Below are 16205 nucleotides of genomic sequence, written 5' to 3'. Positions count from 1 at the left end.
CACAGTGCAACGTTACAGTGTGCCTACTTTCACAAAGATTTTAATTAAATAGGATCAGCAAGGTTTGAATCTGCGTGTTCACCATGACTTAAAGATGGTGGGAGTTTTTTTAGACAGCACGTTGAGTCTGTCCATATTATAAGGACTCTGGGAAAGAGATAAAGTGTAACCATACCGAATGCTTTAGGGCCCATTTATATTTCCACCTCATGAGAGCCAGCGATGGCAGAGAGTGTAGTTTCACAGAATAAAAGCAATGACGGCAGCATAATTGGGATCATCCAGCCTGTAGCTAATGGAAATAAGTCTTCCCATCATATTGTCATCATGTAGCATGCAAATTTACGCCTCAGTCAGACAAAGATTTACACCATGCACCTAGTTTTCGCGCCTGGAGGATCCCAACTGCCATCAGTGGCACTGGTAATGTGGGACAAAATAAGCAAAACAAGAGTCTGAATATTTGTAAGCACAGCCTCAAAACATATGTTTTTGAGGGGTGAGAGAGAATGAAAGTGTGCTTCATTATACTCTTCAGACGATCCAGCCTCACTGCTCATTCACGTTCTGGGTTTGACAGCTTCCCACCGTACCCTTCCTATATCACCCGTTGTGACTAAGCATTGAGGGGATCATTAATCACCATTATGAATTTCTCCCCTTCTGCCGGGCTTGAGTTAAAAGCCCAGGGGCAGATCCTGCAGCCTTTACTCCTTCCTGCAGCCCTTTCCCCAGCGGGCAGACCTACTTCACTCACCACGAGCTGGGAGCATCGCAGCAGCTGTAGGGCCGGGCGCGGTGTGTCTCGTACCGCCGTCCCGTAGAAATATGCACTGGTTGCTCAGGAATTAACAGAAAGTTTGCGCACCGCGATATTGAATTAAAAGGTTGGGATCTGCCACGGGATGGCTTAAGCCGGGCTCTGGAGGACGCGCCTGTTAATTTTAATGCTGCCTCAGAGTGCAGAACGCCGGACATTCGCAGCATCATATTTAAAACATGGTACATCGACTAATACGTGATCCCGCGCGTTAATGGAGCAAATTAAGTTACAGGTATGAATTTTACATAAAACGGATTAATATTATATGCCATGGAGGAATTTTAAATACCCCATCCCCATGCATTTTTAATCGTTATGCGCTCTAATTTAACGTTCCCAGGCGCTGCTTTGCTCGGCTCCCTAACCCCCCCTCAAGTTTTCCTTGGGATTTTCCCTGCTGGCATCCCCCAAAACCCGTGGTAGGACGATGCGGGGCAGCGCGGGGGGGGGCCACAAAAAACGCCCCCCGGGGAGGCAGGGCAGCGCTGCCCCCTGCTCCCCACGGCGGGGCACGGCTCCGGGGGCCGCTGCGAGGCGGGGGCCGCCCGCATTCCCCGGACCTTCCTCCCCCGGACCGCCCCCCCCCCCTTCGTCCTCCTCCTCCTCCTCCTCCTCTCCTCCTCCTCCTCGGGGCCCGGCCCCCTCCAGCAGCGCCCCCGCCCCCCCGGGCCCGCCGCCATTGGCCAGCGCCGCGTTCCACGGGGGGCCTGGGCGCTCTGATTGGCTGCGACGCGCCGCCGCGGAGCCCCCCCCGCCCGCCGGTCCCATATAGCGGGCGGCGCGGCCGGCAGCGGCGGCACAGGCGGCGGGGGCCGTGCTGAGAGCGGCCGGGCAGGGCAGCAGCGGGACGGGAGGAGCCCGGTGCGCGGAGAGGGGCGGGCGGTGGTCGCAGCAGGAGGGGGGCGTCCCGCTGTCCCCCCCTCCGTCGTTCCGTCCCCGCGGCAGCATGAAAGCCGTGAGTCCCGGCCGGCCCCCCAGCAGCCGCAAGGCGCAGCCCGGGGGGGCGGGCGGCGGCGGCCCCCCGGCCCTGCGGTGTCTGGCCGAGCACAGCGGCTGCAAGGGGGGCGAGGAGCCGGCGGCGCTGTGCCTGCAGTGCGATATGAACGACTGCTACAGCCGCCTCAGGAAGCTGGTGCCCACCATCCCGCCCAACAAGCGGGTCAGCAAAGTGGAGATCCTGCAGCATGTCATCGACTACATCCTCGACCTGCAGCTGGCTCTGGAGACGCACCCGGCGCTGCTCCGGCAGCAGCAGCAGCAGCACCCGGCCGGCTGCCCCGCGGCCACCCCCCGGACCCCGCTGACGGCCCTCAACACCGACCCGGTAAGAGGTGCGTGCCACGCCGGGCCGCGGTGGTCGCCGCCGTCTGGGCACCCCTCCGAGCCCGGCTGCAGCCCCCGGGGTGGGCGCGGAGCCCCCCGTAGGGGCGCGGTGGGCGCCTCCATCCCCCCGGCAGCCGCCCGGTGCTCCCGGTGTAATTGCAGCCTCTCGAGGGAGCCGCCTCAATCAGCGTGTTTGCACACACGGCTCCCGGCGCTGCTCCTAGCGCTTCCCGGCCCTCCGCCGAGCACGGCGGATTTGGGGGCTCCGGCACCCGAACCGCCCCGGTGCGGCGTTTTTTGGGGGGCAGCGGGGGACGGGGAGCATCTCCTGCCGGTGGCACGGGGAGCGGCGTGTCTCGGGGACTGGGTGGCGGTGCGTGTGGGGGTCTCCCCTTCCTGTTCCTCCCCCCGTAACTCGGCGCCGTCTCGTTGCTGTGCAGGCTGGCTCTGTTAACAAGCCGGGGGACAGCATCCTCTGCCGCTGACCGCCGCTCCCCAGGTGAGTGCCGGGTCGCCGGGAGCCCCCCCAGCCCGGTGGTCGCGAAGGGGGGGGGGTTGAGCGCGGCCGCAAGCATTCGCAGCAGGCTCCGGGGGGTTAGCTTTAATTACCGGGCGGTTATTTTATTCCTTTTAATTACCGTTTTTCCAACACCCCCTCATCTCCCCCCTCCCTTTTTCACCCCCCCCCTACCTCCCTGCCCGGAGCGCTTCTGGCTGCGGCGTGCAGCTGCGCATCCCTCCGCCTGGCCCAGCCTGGGAGCCGCGCTTGTTGTTTGACCTGGTTTGTTTTGGGTTGTTGATCAAGCATGTCTTGTGTTTTGTCGGTGGCGCCAGTCGGTCTGGAGCGGAGCGGTTCACACACCCCCTCTATTCATTCCTCTCCCACAGGTGTGCGGCGGCGCCGCGCAGAGGCACCGCGGGGGGCGGGCGGCGGAGAAGGGGGGGGCCGGGCGGAAAAAAAGAAAAAGAGCGAGCCGACCCCCCCGTGCTCCGCCCGGCAGAGCCAGCCGCCCCCCGGAGCGGTTTTTTTCCCCCCCCCTAGCCCCCCACCCGCCGCCTCTTCTCTCCGCCTGGCAGCAGGATGCGAGCGGCGGGGGCAGCGGGGTGCCGGACCCCCCCAGCGGCAAAAGTTGCGCCCCTGCCCCGGGACAGAGGAGCGAGCTCCAGCCGAGCCCCTAGGAGCGTAACTGAGGGAGCCAGCAGCCGATCCTTGAAGCTTTACTAATCTACCAGAGCATTTGTAGATATATTTGACATCTATTGTTTCAAATAGATGGTTTTATTGGGGCCCAGGGAACTTTCTTCTCCCTGCAGGAGTGTTACATATTGTATAGATAAAAAACGCGTGGCATTTCATACTGTGTATATATAGAGATGTTCTATGAGTGTGAGAAAAGTATATGCTTTAATAGACTACTGTAATTATAAAATATTTTTAATTAAATATTTTTTGTAAATATTATAAAGGTGTGTATGTTTTTTTTAAATCTGTGGGAATCTCTTTAGGCAACTGCAGCTCAAGTACGGAGCTGCTTATATGGAAATACCTTGAATGTGTAGGGCTTTTTTGTCCCCAATTGTCCCCAAATATCCTTTAGACTCGGAACCTACAGCTATACCTAGTGGTCCTGCATGATTGCATGAGATGTCTAATTGCAAATGAACTTGTTTGGAGTCCATACAAACGTGTTTTTCCTCAATCTAGACTAAAAATGTTTGTAAGTGTATTATACATTTTGAGACTACACTTTTGTCATTTAGGCACAGGGGTTTTTAGTGCGTTCTATAAAAGTAGCGGTAAGATGTAGTGCTTTTTTTACTGAAAATAGACAAACTCTATCTACTTTTTGCATTATGGGGTGATGCTTTAGATCTTTAATCAGCTTTTTAAAAATCTGCTGTTGCATCAGATCAAGAAATTTGTTCTGGAACTTCATTTAGTACCAAAAGGTTTAACTGCAAACCTGCATTCCTACGGTCTTATTAATTGCTTAAAAAGCGAAAACAGTTCTCTGCTTGCAACCAAAGGGCAAACCATTAACAAAAACAGTTACTGTTTCCTTCGTCCAAAGAGTATTAATAGGGGACTGCGGAAAGGCATATGGGCAAAGTCATTATGATCAGTGGTGTAAACTCATCTTAAAATGAACTTAAGTAGACCAAAAATCAGATAACTGCGTCAAGATTATTTTTCTAGTACAAGATGACTTTCATTTCACTGCAGCTATGTTACAGTTAAAATCCTGTTTAATCTCTGTGATGTGTAACTACTACATGTGAACATTAAACTAGATTTACCTGTCTTTAACTGTGATTCTTCAGCTTATTTCTTCAATTCTCCTAATTTGCATGTTCGTTCTCCTTGCCTCTTTTTTTTTTTGTTCTTACTATTTGATGGGCAAGTACATTTTATGGCAGGCTTTTGTAAGCTCCGAGTTCTACAGCCTGTAAACTAATGCCCGGGCTTGGTGCAAGATGCTCATTTTGTGTGATCAGTAGCCTGCGCGCTTGTGAGATGGGATTTTCAGAGTGGGAGAATTAAGTAGGATTTAATTGGGTGCTTTGTAAATAGCTAGCCAACTGTGTGTAACATGGTCTGTTTGACTAAAAAAGAGAGGATTTGTTTCAGATTATACGAATGTCAAAAGTACCATAACCCAAGGGACTTCTTCTATTAAGTTAAATATTTATAAGGTAATGAACTGCTGGGGTCATTAGCTATTGACTACAGTGATAATGTCAACAAGATGAACATTTTCTTAATCAAAATAATTGCATAAAGATCAAATCAAAAACTGGCTTGCATGTCTGCAAACATGAGGCCTCCTGTCACTTCAAATGCTTTGAAGGCAGTGGCATTTCACAGGCTTGTCCCTGGCTCAAGGGACAGGGAGTGGGTCCCCAATTTTTCTCCCCCCAACTCACATGTTATAGTAGTTTAATGAGTGAAATACACGTTCTTGTAGAATTAAGTCATGAACCTATTGTTCTGTGTCTCCAGCTAATTCAATGACAGTAAGAATGCTATTAATGGGATTTTTTTCTCTACTGCAGTCTGGGAATTTTTGCATTGTTTATTTAAACAACTTTTTTTTTCCTCAGGAATGGCTTACATTTCCACTCATTTTCCTTGTTTATCCTGTTAATATTTGTCGTCCTCAGCTTAGCTGAGCTCTATAGCTCAGCTTATTTTGTATACAGGTTTTTCAGTAACATTAGTTCTCAATGCCCTCATTTGTTTCTCTCCGCTGTTGCCAAATTACAGTATTCTGTTACACAGAAGAGGAAGCAAGTAAAATGTGCTGTCCTAAAATATGAACTTACCTTGTCGAGATTCCAGATATCAAAGCTGGTGTATCCTGGGAGACCTGATAAATCGCTGGACTGCCCTTCCACGGAGAACAGACCAATTTGTGGATTGTTTCAAATCGGGGCAATTTCCCATAGAGTTTAGCGGTTTGAGGATTTCGTTGTTGTTTTGTTTGTTTGCTTAAAAAAGCAACTGTGGTGCAACAAGTTACAGCCTTTAGAAAACCGAAATCTTACTAAAAGAGCTGTGAAAATTTTCACATATAGGATTCCTGACAAGCATGCAAAAAGAAAAAGCTCTATTAAAGCATAGGAGAGGCTGGTCTTGATTTATTCCTTATGCTATGTGTGAAACCGTAAGCAAGGAGTGTCTAATCGCTCACTAATGGCTGCAGTAAGTACAGCCCTAAATACAGCCATATTTATTTTTGTTTTTCAAAGGTTCTAGAATCCTTCAAAATACTTTAATCCCATATTTTGTTTAAATCATGTTTTCCATACAGCAGAAGACGTAAATGTTTGAACAAAGGCGAATTAAAAGGACTCTTTCTTCTAGCGCCTTGGATTTTCTCTTAGTCACAAAAGCATTCCTTAAAAGGAGCTATTTGATTGCGTGATGAGAGTTGTGGTGAGGCTGCCAGATTAGGAATTAGGATACCAAATTCTGTTCCCAGCTCTGCTACTGAGACTCTGTTGTGACCTTGAGCAAGTCACCAGCTGTCAAACTAACATCCCGCTTTCCATTCGCAATGATGACATGTGCTCTGGTTTATAGAAGCAGAGATGAAACAGACAAAATGTAGTCATGTTTTTTACTTCATTTTTGCTAGGGGGATTATGTTTTGGATAATAAAGATAGTGTAAGAAGAGCTGAGGTTATTAGGAAACCTTCGTAAGGGAAACTTATTCAGGAGCACATTCCTAGCAGCGGCAGTGAGAACTCTGTTGCTTGGGACGCTGGAATTGTAAAGGACTAGAAAATGTTCTCAAAAAGGAGTAGAAGAGGGAGGGACTGAGGTCTTTTCTATCCCAAACTTGTATGCTTTCAACAGAGAGCAGCGATTAATACTGCATTTCAGTGAGCTGCAGTGCTGAGCTTCCAGTCCTTACTGATGCTGAGACCCCTCTTAAATTTCCAAATGATTGGAGGTGTTGATTCCATATGAAAGCCAAATTTGAGCTCTTACAGTGGGAGATGCGTTTTCCCTGCTGTTTCACATGGGGATGGTATTTATTTTCACTTTCTCAACCATGTCGTATTGCTTTTAAGCAGTTGCCGCGTTTTCAGCTCCATGAGAAATGGTCATGAGGAATGCCATAGCTGTCCTGCAGGTTGTTCTGAGTTAATAAATAAGCCATGTATAGGATAAACAGGTTTATGCAGATGCAGAGCAGCACTTTATTATTTGTATTTTTAACACTTTCTAGCTGTACAAGTCACATTCCTTTAAAACCTTTGCAGTCAGAAAGAAGAAACCACAGTACGAGCAATTCAAGTAATTGTCTTAGATGCAATGCAATTTGCTGGCTTCTCTAATAGTGAGGCTTGCAGTGCTAAATAGCGTGCTTCCCAAACACTATTGAAAGCGTTGTGCTCTCTAGTCCCAGAACATGTGATCTGAAAACACAGGCTAAATATATTCCCCCCCTTTGCAACCGCTTGCATTAGAAAATCCATCCATCCTTTACTCTTGCTCCCATGTCAGAGAAAACTCGCACGCTGTGCCTACCAGGGGAGGCTGCTTTCCCAAATGCGGCAAGCAGGCGTGCAGGGACCAGCCCTCAGAGGAGCAGTCTGCAGAGCTGGGCACCAGGCGCCCTGGGGATGCAGCCTGTGGGGCAGGGCGGGCACCTTGTGCTGGCCATGCCTCCTCAAGTGCCCTTCTCCATCAGAAAAGTGTTGGGTGAGTGCTGGGCCTGAGTGCCAACCTCATGGGGTGTCACACAGCAGCGTTTCCCCTGTTTTGCCCCTCGAGGTCTCGCAAGCACTGCAGGCAGCATCTCCCCTGCAGCCAGCGGTACCCTGCCTGTCCCGTGCCATGGGGAGAGTGGAGCCTTCTGCGGGCAGCTCGTTTCCCCACAGAGGATGCGGTGGTGGCTGGAATGAGTTAGTCCCCATTTGTCACTGCTTGGCCTGTAGGGAAAAGAGCTGGTGCCCAGGACTCGCACACAGACACTCGCAGTCCCTCTGCAAGAGCCGCGGGGTAGAGCAGCTCTAACTTTTCTTCCTTTGATGGACATGGAGCACACTTTGACATGGTATGAGGGTTGATTTTTATTCCCCCCTCCCTCCTCTTTTTTTTTTTTTTTCTTTTTTTTTTTTTTTTCCCTGCTTTAACCTTCTTTTAGCCTTGGGTTTGCTTGCCTTTTTTTTTTTTTTTTTTTTTTTTTTTCCCCCAAAGATAATGTTTATCAACTGACAGGATACACTTGTCTCTGGTAAAAGAAACACTTTGACAATTTTCACAACATGTATAATTTACTTAAGGACCCTAATGGCTTCTTCTGAGCTGTGTCATGTAAATAAATATTACAACCATTTTAACACACACATTATGTACTCCATAGATCAATGGCTCCTTTGAAGCTGTTACTGTTTATCCTGTAAGTTCCTATTCAGACATTTTTTAATATGTATTATTATTTATTCATCTCTTCATTTAGAGACGCTGGCGTCTCTATTTGTAGCAGTCTAGCATTTATGCATGCAGTTCAGAACAGTTCAAAATTAATATTGCTCAGCCTTTTCAGCAGGTTGGAAAGGTCCCCATGAAAATGTGGAAACAGAAAAAGAATTGTTCAGACAAATGGGACTAGCTTACACACATTTAGGACCGGATATTTAAACCTCCTTCCACTGCTTCCTTGTCTTTTCTAACAGCCTGGGAACAGGCAGGAAGACTTGGGAGGGCAGCAGTACCTGGTCCTAGAGGGACAGGAGGAGAGGGTGCCACATGGAAAGAAGCTCCTTTTGACTGCCCAGAAATTGGGGAACCCCTACAGGAGCTGTGCTGTGCTGGGAAAATAATGGTGCAGAAAGGCATTGCCTTCTCTAGCATGAGTGAGGAAGCGGTGCGTTGCTCCATGTGTAGGACAGGCTCACCATGTAAGCAGGAGCTGATGTACCAGCACTCGCTTTGCCTCCCTCGTTTGTGAGATGCCCCGGGACTTCAAGTGCCAGCAAGATGTTTTGTTGGGGTTGGGCTTTTTTGGGGGTGCAACTCAGGGGGCTCCTTGCCAGGCAGTGAGCATAGCCAGGGGTAGGTGTGAAGGTGCAGGGCAAATGGGCATGGAGGCATGCACACAGATGACTTTATGCCTCTGAAACTATTAGCTGGGGCAAATCCTTTCCTGTTCATGGACAGTGGGGAAGAAGGCAGGAGGCTCCTGGCAGGAGGTTCCACCTCAATAGACAGCTACACGGGGAACCCAGCAGAGCTCCCAGGCCCTAGTAGAAATAGCCCAAGAGATAAGAGGGCCTGTGAAATTATGCAGGCTAATGAAGGAAGAGAACCTGGGAGGAGAAAGTTAAAGTTCCTATTTAAATGCAGACATCTGCAACAATAGAGGTGGAAATATTAAAAAAAAAAAAAAAAAAAAAAAAAAAGCTATCAAAGTCATTTGCTTGTAGTACGAAGGCTTTTGTCTCACCTTGTTTAAACAGTCCCACTCCTGTGTTTAGTTTACTCATGTTAATATCCCCCAGAGGCTTCATCATTTGCTATTGATGAGCATACAACAACAACAACAACAAAAAGGAAAATGTTGCTGTCCATGCAATTAATTCTCTTTCCAAGTACTTAAAATTCAGCATATCCCTTCAGTTCCAAAGGTGCTAGATCTTCAAAACCAGCAAGCTGCTCACAGTCAGCAGGGAAACCCCAAGTTGTCTTGGAGCACATAAAAACATTCAGTGCTGATAAATACCCACACTGTGTTTTGCATCTTCATAATTTGGGATTCCATTTACTTGACGTATGCAATAAATAAAGCAATAAATAAAATATGCTTCCTGCCTCAAGGACATTTCTCTACACAGGTTGCAGCCCAGTATATAAACCCTTTCCAAACCAGCTGGTTCTATGCATCCACTATACTTCCTATTCTAAAGGCAGAAACACCTTACAGCTGAGTGCAAACATCACCCTTTAAACCAGAACAGGAGCAGTTTAATAAGGATGTAAAGCAACGCAGAGCATTACTCTAAGTGGAAAATGGGCAAATTGTTGCTGTTAGAATTCTTTTTTTGGGGGGTGGGGGTGCTTCTACCGAAAACATTGGGAACTCCAGTGACTCAGCTCTTGATCATATACCTACTGAAGTCTTTCCATCACCTTCAGCAGTGTCTCAATGCCAACAGAAAATGGCAAATGGCAAGCCCACCCCTGCTCCTGCCCCAGCACTTGCTGTCCACAGCTCCCACTGCAACACGTGGCTGGCAGAAAAGCTTGGGAAGTTACAAAACCCCCTTTGACACTGCAAGATGGGTTTGGAGCTGAGCTTTGCACTTGGCCTCGAGCTTCACAGGAACAGTGGAGCTGATGCTCGCTGCCATCGATTGCTGGGAGCGCTTTCATTGCGTTCGGCTTGAACGCTAAATATAAACAGAGATATCCGCCCGTGTTTGTTCGGATTCACTGAAATATTAAAACAAATGCTTGTGCCTGTGTTGCAGGGCAAGGTCTTCTTTCTTTTGCTAGGGCAATAGCCGTAATGAAACAAACTGTATTTTGTTTTCTTTCAGACAGGTGTGATGGCACACCTGCGGAGCTCAGGCTTGAATAGCAACTAGTAACCTTTTGTGGGTGAGGTGGGGGGCAAATCCTGCTTAACAAGGATGTCAAACTGATCTTTGTTCACTTCTGCCTACCAAGTATCTGTGGCAACAAACTGGAGACAGGTAAACAATCGGCTTCTGCTACCACAAGCTTTCCATTTACAGTTCACCAGGAGCTCTTATTATATGAAAGGAAAGGGTGGATGTGGTGTCAACACAAGGTAATAGTAATATTATTTGAACAGGTGTGTGGGGTGTTGCTAAAGTGAGAGAACGGGCGAACGGTAGGGAGCAGTTAGTACAGGGCTGTGCATGTAATAACCAGAGCTCACCCGCGTTTATTATCATAACAATCATGCACAGCGATAGATTTCACAATGAGCTGGTCTGATTTACCCTGTGCATTACACCAGTTCTGTTTTTTCTTGCTTTCCTACTCCCTGCTGGAAAAGAGCCCGAGAAAATAGGCACACTGAAAACTCAGTGAGCAGCCCCACTGTGCATGCAGCTAGAAAGAGACAGCCCATCAGGCCAGAGTCATTCCCCAGCCCCTGCTCCTCCGTGGACAACTTCACTGCTGATTTACATTGGGTAAGAGAGCAAGCAGATTAAGTGTCTCAGGACTGCATTACAAAGAGATGTCAGGTCTGTGGCTAGTGGTAGGGCATCTTGAAGGGCGATTCAAGTGTCTTGGAGATTTGATCTATATATGTGTTCTCTCTCCTACGGTTAGTTTTAATAGCATATTTGCATTCTGTGACAAGTGTTGTGTCGATATGCATCCCTGATGCAAATGTATATTCATATATGTGCATATAGGGTTAGATACCCTTTCTGCAAGAAAACCACCACAGTGGAGAATGGAAATAGTAAAAATAATCTTTTGGATTCCACTTCTAAAGGGCTGACTGGAATCACTTGTGAAAGGATTGATACAGTAGGAACAAACCTGGTGGAAATGTGCATGCTTCCATACTGGGGGAAGTGGGAAACAAAGGGAAAATCATACCCTGGTATGCTCTCAGAGTAGGAAGAGATGCTATGATTCACTGCAGACGGCTCTGGAGGTTACAAAAGAGAAATCAGGAGACACTATAAATTACGTGAGGCTGTTCTAGACAATTAGACAACTCGTCAGTCCATTTACAACGCCGCTTGTAGTTTTATATCAAATCTGATGAAAGAGTGGGAAACTGTAAGCAAGAAAATTCTGCACTCGTTCTCTCTCCCTCCTCTCTCCTTAAGACCTATTATGTTGAGTGAGATCTTAATGCATATCCTGAGTATTTTAATAAGAAACTCTTGCATGCCACTGGTTTGTGCAAACAGTGGTTGTATTATTATAGGGATGAATTAATCTTCCAGGCGTCCGTTTGTATTACTCAGATCAGGCAGGGCTTATTTGCAAAGGGCTGACCCTGCTTCCTGGCAGGTTTGCTTGGAGATGCTGTGCCAGATTCCCCAGGGCTGATGCAAAGGCATTCAGCTGGCATGTTTCGGGGACCGGAGGGACAGCCCCGCGGGGAAAGCAGGGCAAGTGGCTGTGGGACAGCAGCACGCAAACCTGGGCTCAGCAGGCTCCATCAGGGATTCTTCAGTGAGTATTTAAGGTGTGTGGGAAACAGCTATCCCCAGGCATGGGTCTGTATCCTTCTGGTAATGCAGGTTTAGCCTGAAGTCACAGAATAAAGTTTCAAGTACCTTGCTGCCTCTGATAAACTGAACTGCCACAACTTCAGCACCTCCCCATTTACAGATTCCATGAAATAAATGCTTAGTAGCAGGGTGGCTGTCATCTTGGGACAAATATTTTAGAAATCTCTTGTTAGGCACATCAGGTGTGCTTCTTCAGTACTGCAACAGCTGTTGTTTGCTGTATGCAAACAGGAAAGGAAGGTGGGCATTTGCTCTGGCTGGGGATCTTCCACGATTCACACAGCCTGGCGGAGCACATCAAATAACACGAACAGTATATTTTTTTTTCAGAAGAGCAACATTTCACTAAATGTGGAATAGGGAGGGGGAACCAAAAAGCGTTGTCTTACATTTGGGTACTCTCTAATATTCCAAGGATCCAGGATATACTTTAAATATATGTTGTTCCTTAGAATTTCCTTGTGCAAGTTAATAATATGCTGATGTGTAGGCAGAACAAACACGGGACAGGCTCTTCGCAAAGAGGAGGCAAGCTGTGGGCAGCTGGAGGGAGGACACGTGATCAGAAAGGTCCAAATTTATAGTTTAAAGTGAGTAGTGGCATTTTGATCTTTCTTTGCAGGCTTGATTATTTCACACTAGAAGACACGTCCTTTAGGGTCAAATCATAAAGCTCTTACTCTTCATTTTGGATGGGATTTGCCAGTCATTACGCAGGTACTTAAGTAATTGAAAAGAATGGCCTAGTAACATTTTAGGCACATTTTGAAGAAATTCATTGAATCAGGACTTTGATGAGGGAGAAGTGAATTCTTTAATTGCCTCAGGCACAGTTTATCCCTTTGTTCATGTAAGGTATTTATCCATGATGCATCCATCTATTATTAGTTGGCTATTGCAGTGCAAAAGTTGGAGGCAAAGTCACTGCAATGTGCTGCAGAAATGGAACCTTATAGGTGCACGACAGACCATACAAATAATTCCTTGAATATACATAGGGTGTGCTCATTAATAACATCGATCAATTAATATAACTTCTTTTTTTTTTTTTTTTTTTTTTTTCATCACTACGAAGTCGTAGGAACACTGCATTTCGTCCATTAAGTTTAATCTCTCAGAACACGACGAAGTGTACGTTTTGTAACCGGTGATTTTCCTTCGCTGACATTCTTCTACATCCTTGGAGCCGTCCCCGTCCTTTCAGGCAGCCTCAGTAAAATGCTGCCCTCTTTTGAGTGTAAGGACGCAGTGCACCTCCTGGCACAGGCCGCCCGAAAGATGCTACTGACTCCTTCGGGGCTGATGAACGAGGAGAAAGGCAGCACCGTATTTTATACTCTTAAATAGAGTTAGGAGAGTTGCTAGAAAGAATGCATATTCTCAAAACTATCAATTCTCCTCTTTATGTTGATAAATTGGAAAACAGGCGAAGATGCCCTACTCTGTTTTGGAAATAGCTTACCTAGGGAAATTTCATTGTCTTCAGTGCCTGAATGGGGGGGGGGGGGGGGGGGGGGGGGGGGGAAATCAAGTCCTGAGATTCTGTGCTTTAATTTACATGGGTCTTCACTCAAGTTGCAATCATTTCTTTGACCATTTGAGTGATGAGTTTTGCTGAATGCCTATCTAGGTCTTGCAGCTGGAGGGAAACTTTTTTTTTTTTTTTTTACTTAGGGTTACTCTAGTGTATAATAACCCAAAATGTTCACCCATTGGTTTGAGGCCACTGTCATGGTGGCTGTAGAAACCACTGCATGTCTGCCTTGAACAGCTTGTTTGGGAGATGTGTCTCCAGCTGGAGAGAGATTGTTTCTCCAGCTGTTTCTCCTCTCCAGTGTCAAGCAGCTGTAAGGACACACTGTTGTGCATCTTTCTTCAAGGAGGGAATATAAAGGAGATCTTGTGGGAAAAACTATCCCAGAGTAGCCACCGCTTTTCCTTTTTTTCCTTTTCTTCAATAGTGGCATTGACAAAAGCTCCTCTCTTCCTCCCATACACACCCCTGTTGAACATGTCTGTCTTCTGGAGGCATCGGGTGAAAGGGGCCATCTGGTCATGTGTCAGGGGCTGTGCCTAGATGGAGCCGTACGGAAACCCAGCACCCGCAGCAGGAGGTAGCATGGCTTTTGGTCCGTAGCGCTCCCAACAATGCCATGGCACACGTGGGAACCAGGTCTCCTGGACATCAGACACTGCATGAGAGGAGTGCGAAGAGGGAAGAAAGAAAGGAAAACACGCATACACATATAAACCCGCTGTCTTTTCCTTCCCTTGTATTTTTTAACAGGATTTTTCTGGGTGCTGTAAGAACATGTATCTCTCTGCCTAGCTTCGCTAAAGCTGAAAGACAAAGGTAGGCAGCAAGGAGCAATATGCAGGCAAAATGATCAGACTAACAATAGCTGTACATCCTGTTAGTTACATGATCTGTGCAAAAGGGCATGCTTCTTAAAATGTCTCTCTTTTTTTTCTTTCTTTTTTTTTTTTTTTCTGAACCTACAGATATTTTGACACAATAGTGAGGGTGATTAGTCCCAAATATCATCTGAAATAGGATAAACAGAAAGGGACTGGGCATGCTTATATCACTGGTAGTGTACACTATTTTGAATATATTAAATATTAGACAATGTAATAAAAATAAATAGTACAGTATTGTGTCAGTTGCAACTCAGACTAGCAAAATATTGCCACATTTTTTCTTACAAAGCTGGCTGTGCAGTGGTAGCTGGAAAGACCCCTAAAGCACATAAAGCTCTTATCTTCGTACATTTCCCTAAAGAATAATAGATCAGTCAGTGCTCTGATGCTGTTTTAATAATGTACAATTTACAATTCATTTGGTTACCAAGCACTCACAGTATAATTAATTTCACAGACCCTTTCTTGCGCATTCACACAGTTTATGACAATAAAGAGGGGAGGCGGGAAGACCTTTTCCCCCAGTGCCATACAGCAGAGCCTGGATGTCACGTCACCTGGTAGCTCTGGGGACAGCTGTGCCACTAGATGGGTGGTGGGCTCCCCTTCTGCCCCTGCTCCTGCCTGCCTGTCCCCTTCCCATATACAAACAGCCCATGGGGGATGCTGCCCCCTGCTCAGCCCATAGCACCCCAGTGCCCCATCCCTCCATCACACACCATGCTGTGTCACGGGACCAAGGTACCAAAACTGGAGGGAAAGCCTCCACAAAGCCAGCATCACACATGCTGTTGGGGGGTTCTTTTCCACAGTCCCGATATTTTTCCTTTTATGGGGAGTCTGTACAGTTGCCTGAGAGACTTAAATAATGGACTCTCTCTGCAATGAATGGAGCTGCTGCTCTATGATGTCTTGCACATCAAAGCCATTTTTCAAATCTACGTTTACCTCTTTGATAAAGACAACACTGCAAGGAATTCAGCAGCTACAGAGGATCTGCTGGTCTGTGCATCCACCCAGAGCTGTTTTGACAGTGGTGTATGAGTAGCAAGTCCTACAAGTGCTGGGTTTGTTTCCATTATCAAATAAACAAGTTTTTCCTTTTCTGAATTTCTGAAACATTCTTTTTCTCTTCAAAGTTCACAATTCATTTACACGCACAGTGTCTTACACATATAGTAATGCTCATGTACATACATACACACACACACATATATATATTTACAACTTATATGCATGTCTGAGGGTTAAGGTTCCAGTTCATGAAGGTTCAGTACATAATCCTGGATACAAACACACAAGTACTTAGATCGAAGTGCAGCTCAAAGCTGCATGGTTTACTAACTTTCTGTAACTGGAGAAGCAGTCCCTTTCTTTTTCTAGATGTTAAAAAGCTGTGAAAGGTAGCGTTTTCTTCAGGCAGAAGAAAGACCATTGTAACTCAGAGCAATACATGTTTGATTAACCCCTCCCAGGCCCTGTGTGATTTGTACAAGGCATTAACTGTAAGACTTACATCCTCCGTAGCGCTGCCTCTCCAGCTGGCTATTCAATCTTCTGGCATGTAGCCTATTGATTAGGTTTCCTGATCTCTTACTTGAACAAAGGCATGGTGATGCAGAGGCCGTGAAATACCACTTTCATGTCTTGTTTTCATATAGGATTTGGCGGTCAATTTGCCAACATATTGAAGACCTGCTGCTCGTATTTTTTACATTAGAAACTTGAGAAAACATAATTAAGGACATCATGCATGTTTCTATTAAAACAATATCAGCAAATGTTATTATCAGTTATTTTTATTTGTGACATAATCATAATTAAAAGATTGAGTGGTTCATGTACCACAAGGTTCACCTCCCAGCAGGGCTCCAAATCACCATTCAGGAGATTCAA

The 16205-nt window shown here is 46.7% G+C and overlaps 1 protein-coding gene across 1 annotated transcript; it reads left to right on the top strand.

Annotated features, from left to right (window-relative positions):
* The first annotated feature begins 1634 nt into the window (after positions 1–1634).
* ID4 (inhibitor of DNA binding 4, HLH protein) lies at positions 1635–4454 on the top strand. Its single transcript, XM_032182830.1, has 3 exons — positions 1635–2147; positions 2587–2645; positions 3035–4454. The coding sequence occupies exons 1-2, from the start codon at positions 1770–1772 to the stop codon at positions 2629–2631; spliced, it is 423 nt and encodes a 140-aa protein (XP_032038721.1). The 5' UTR covers positions 1635–1769; the 3' UTR covers positions 2632–2645; positions 3035–4454.
* The last annotated feature ends 11751 nt before the right edge of the window (positions 4455–16205 follow it).

The sequence above is a fragment of the Aythya fuligula genome, chromosome 2, assembly GCF_009819795.1.
Source record: "Aythya fuligula isolate bAytFul2 chromosome 2, bAytFul2.pri, whole genome shotgun sequence".
Classification (NCBI taxonomy): domain Eukaryota; kingdom Metazoa; phylum Chordata; class Aves; order Anseriformes; family Anatidae; genus Aythya; species Aythya fuligula.
The sequence above is the reverse complement of the archived record's forward strand: the minus strand, read 5'-3'. Positions and strand labels throughout refer to the sequence as shown.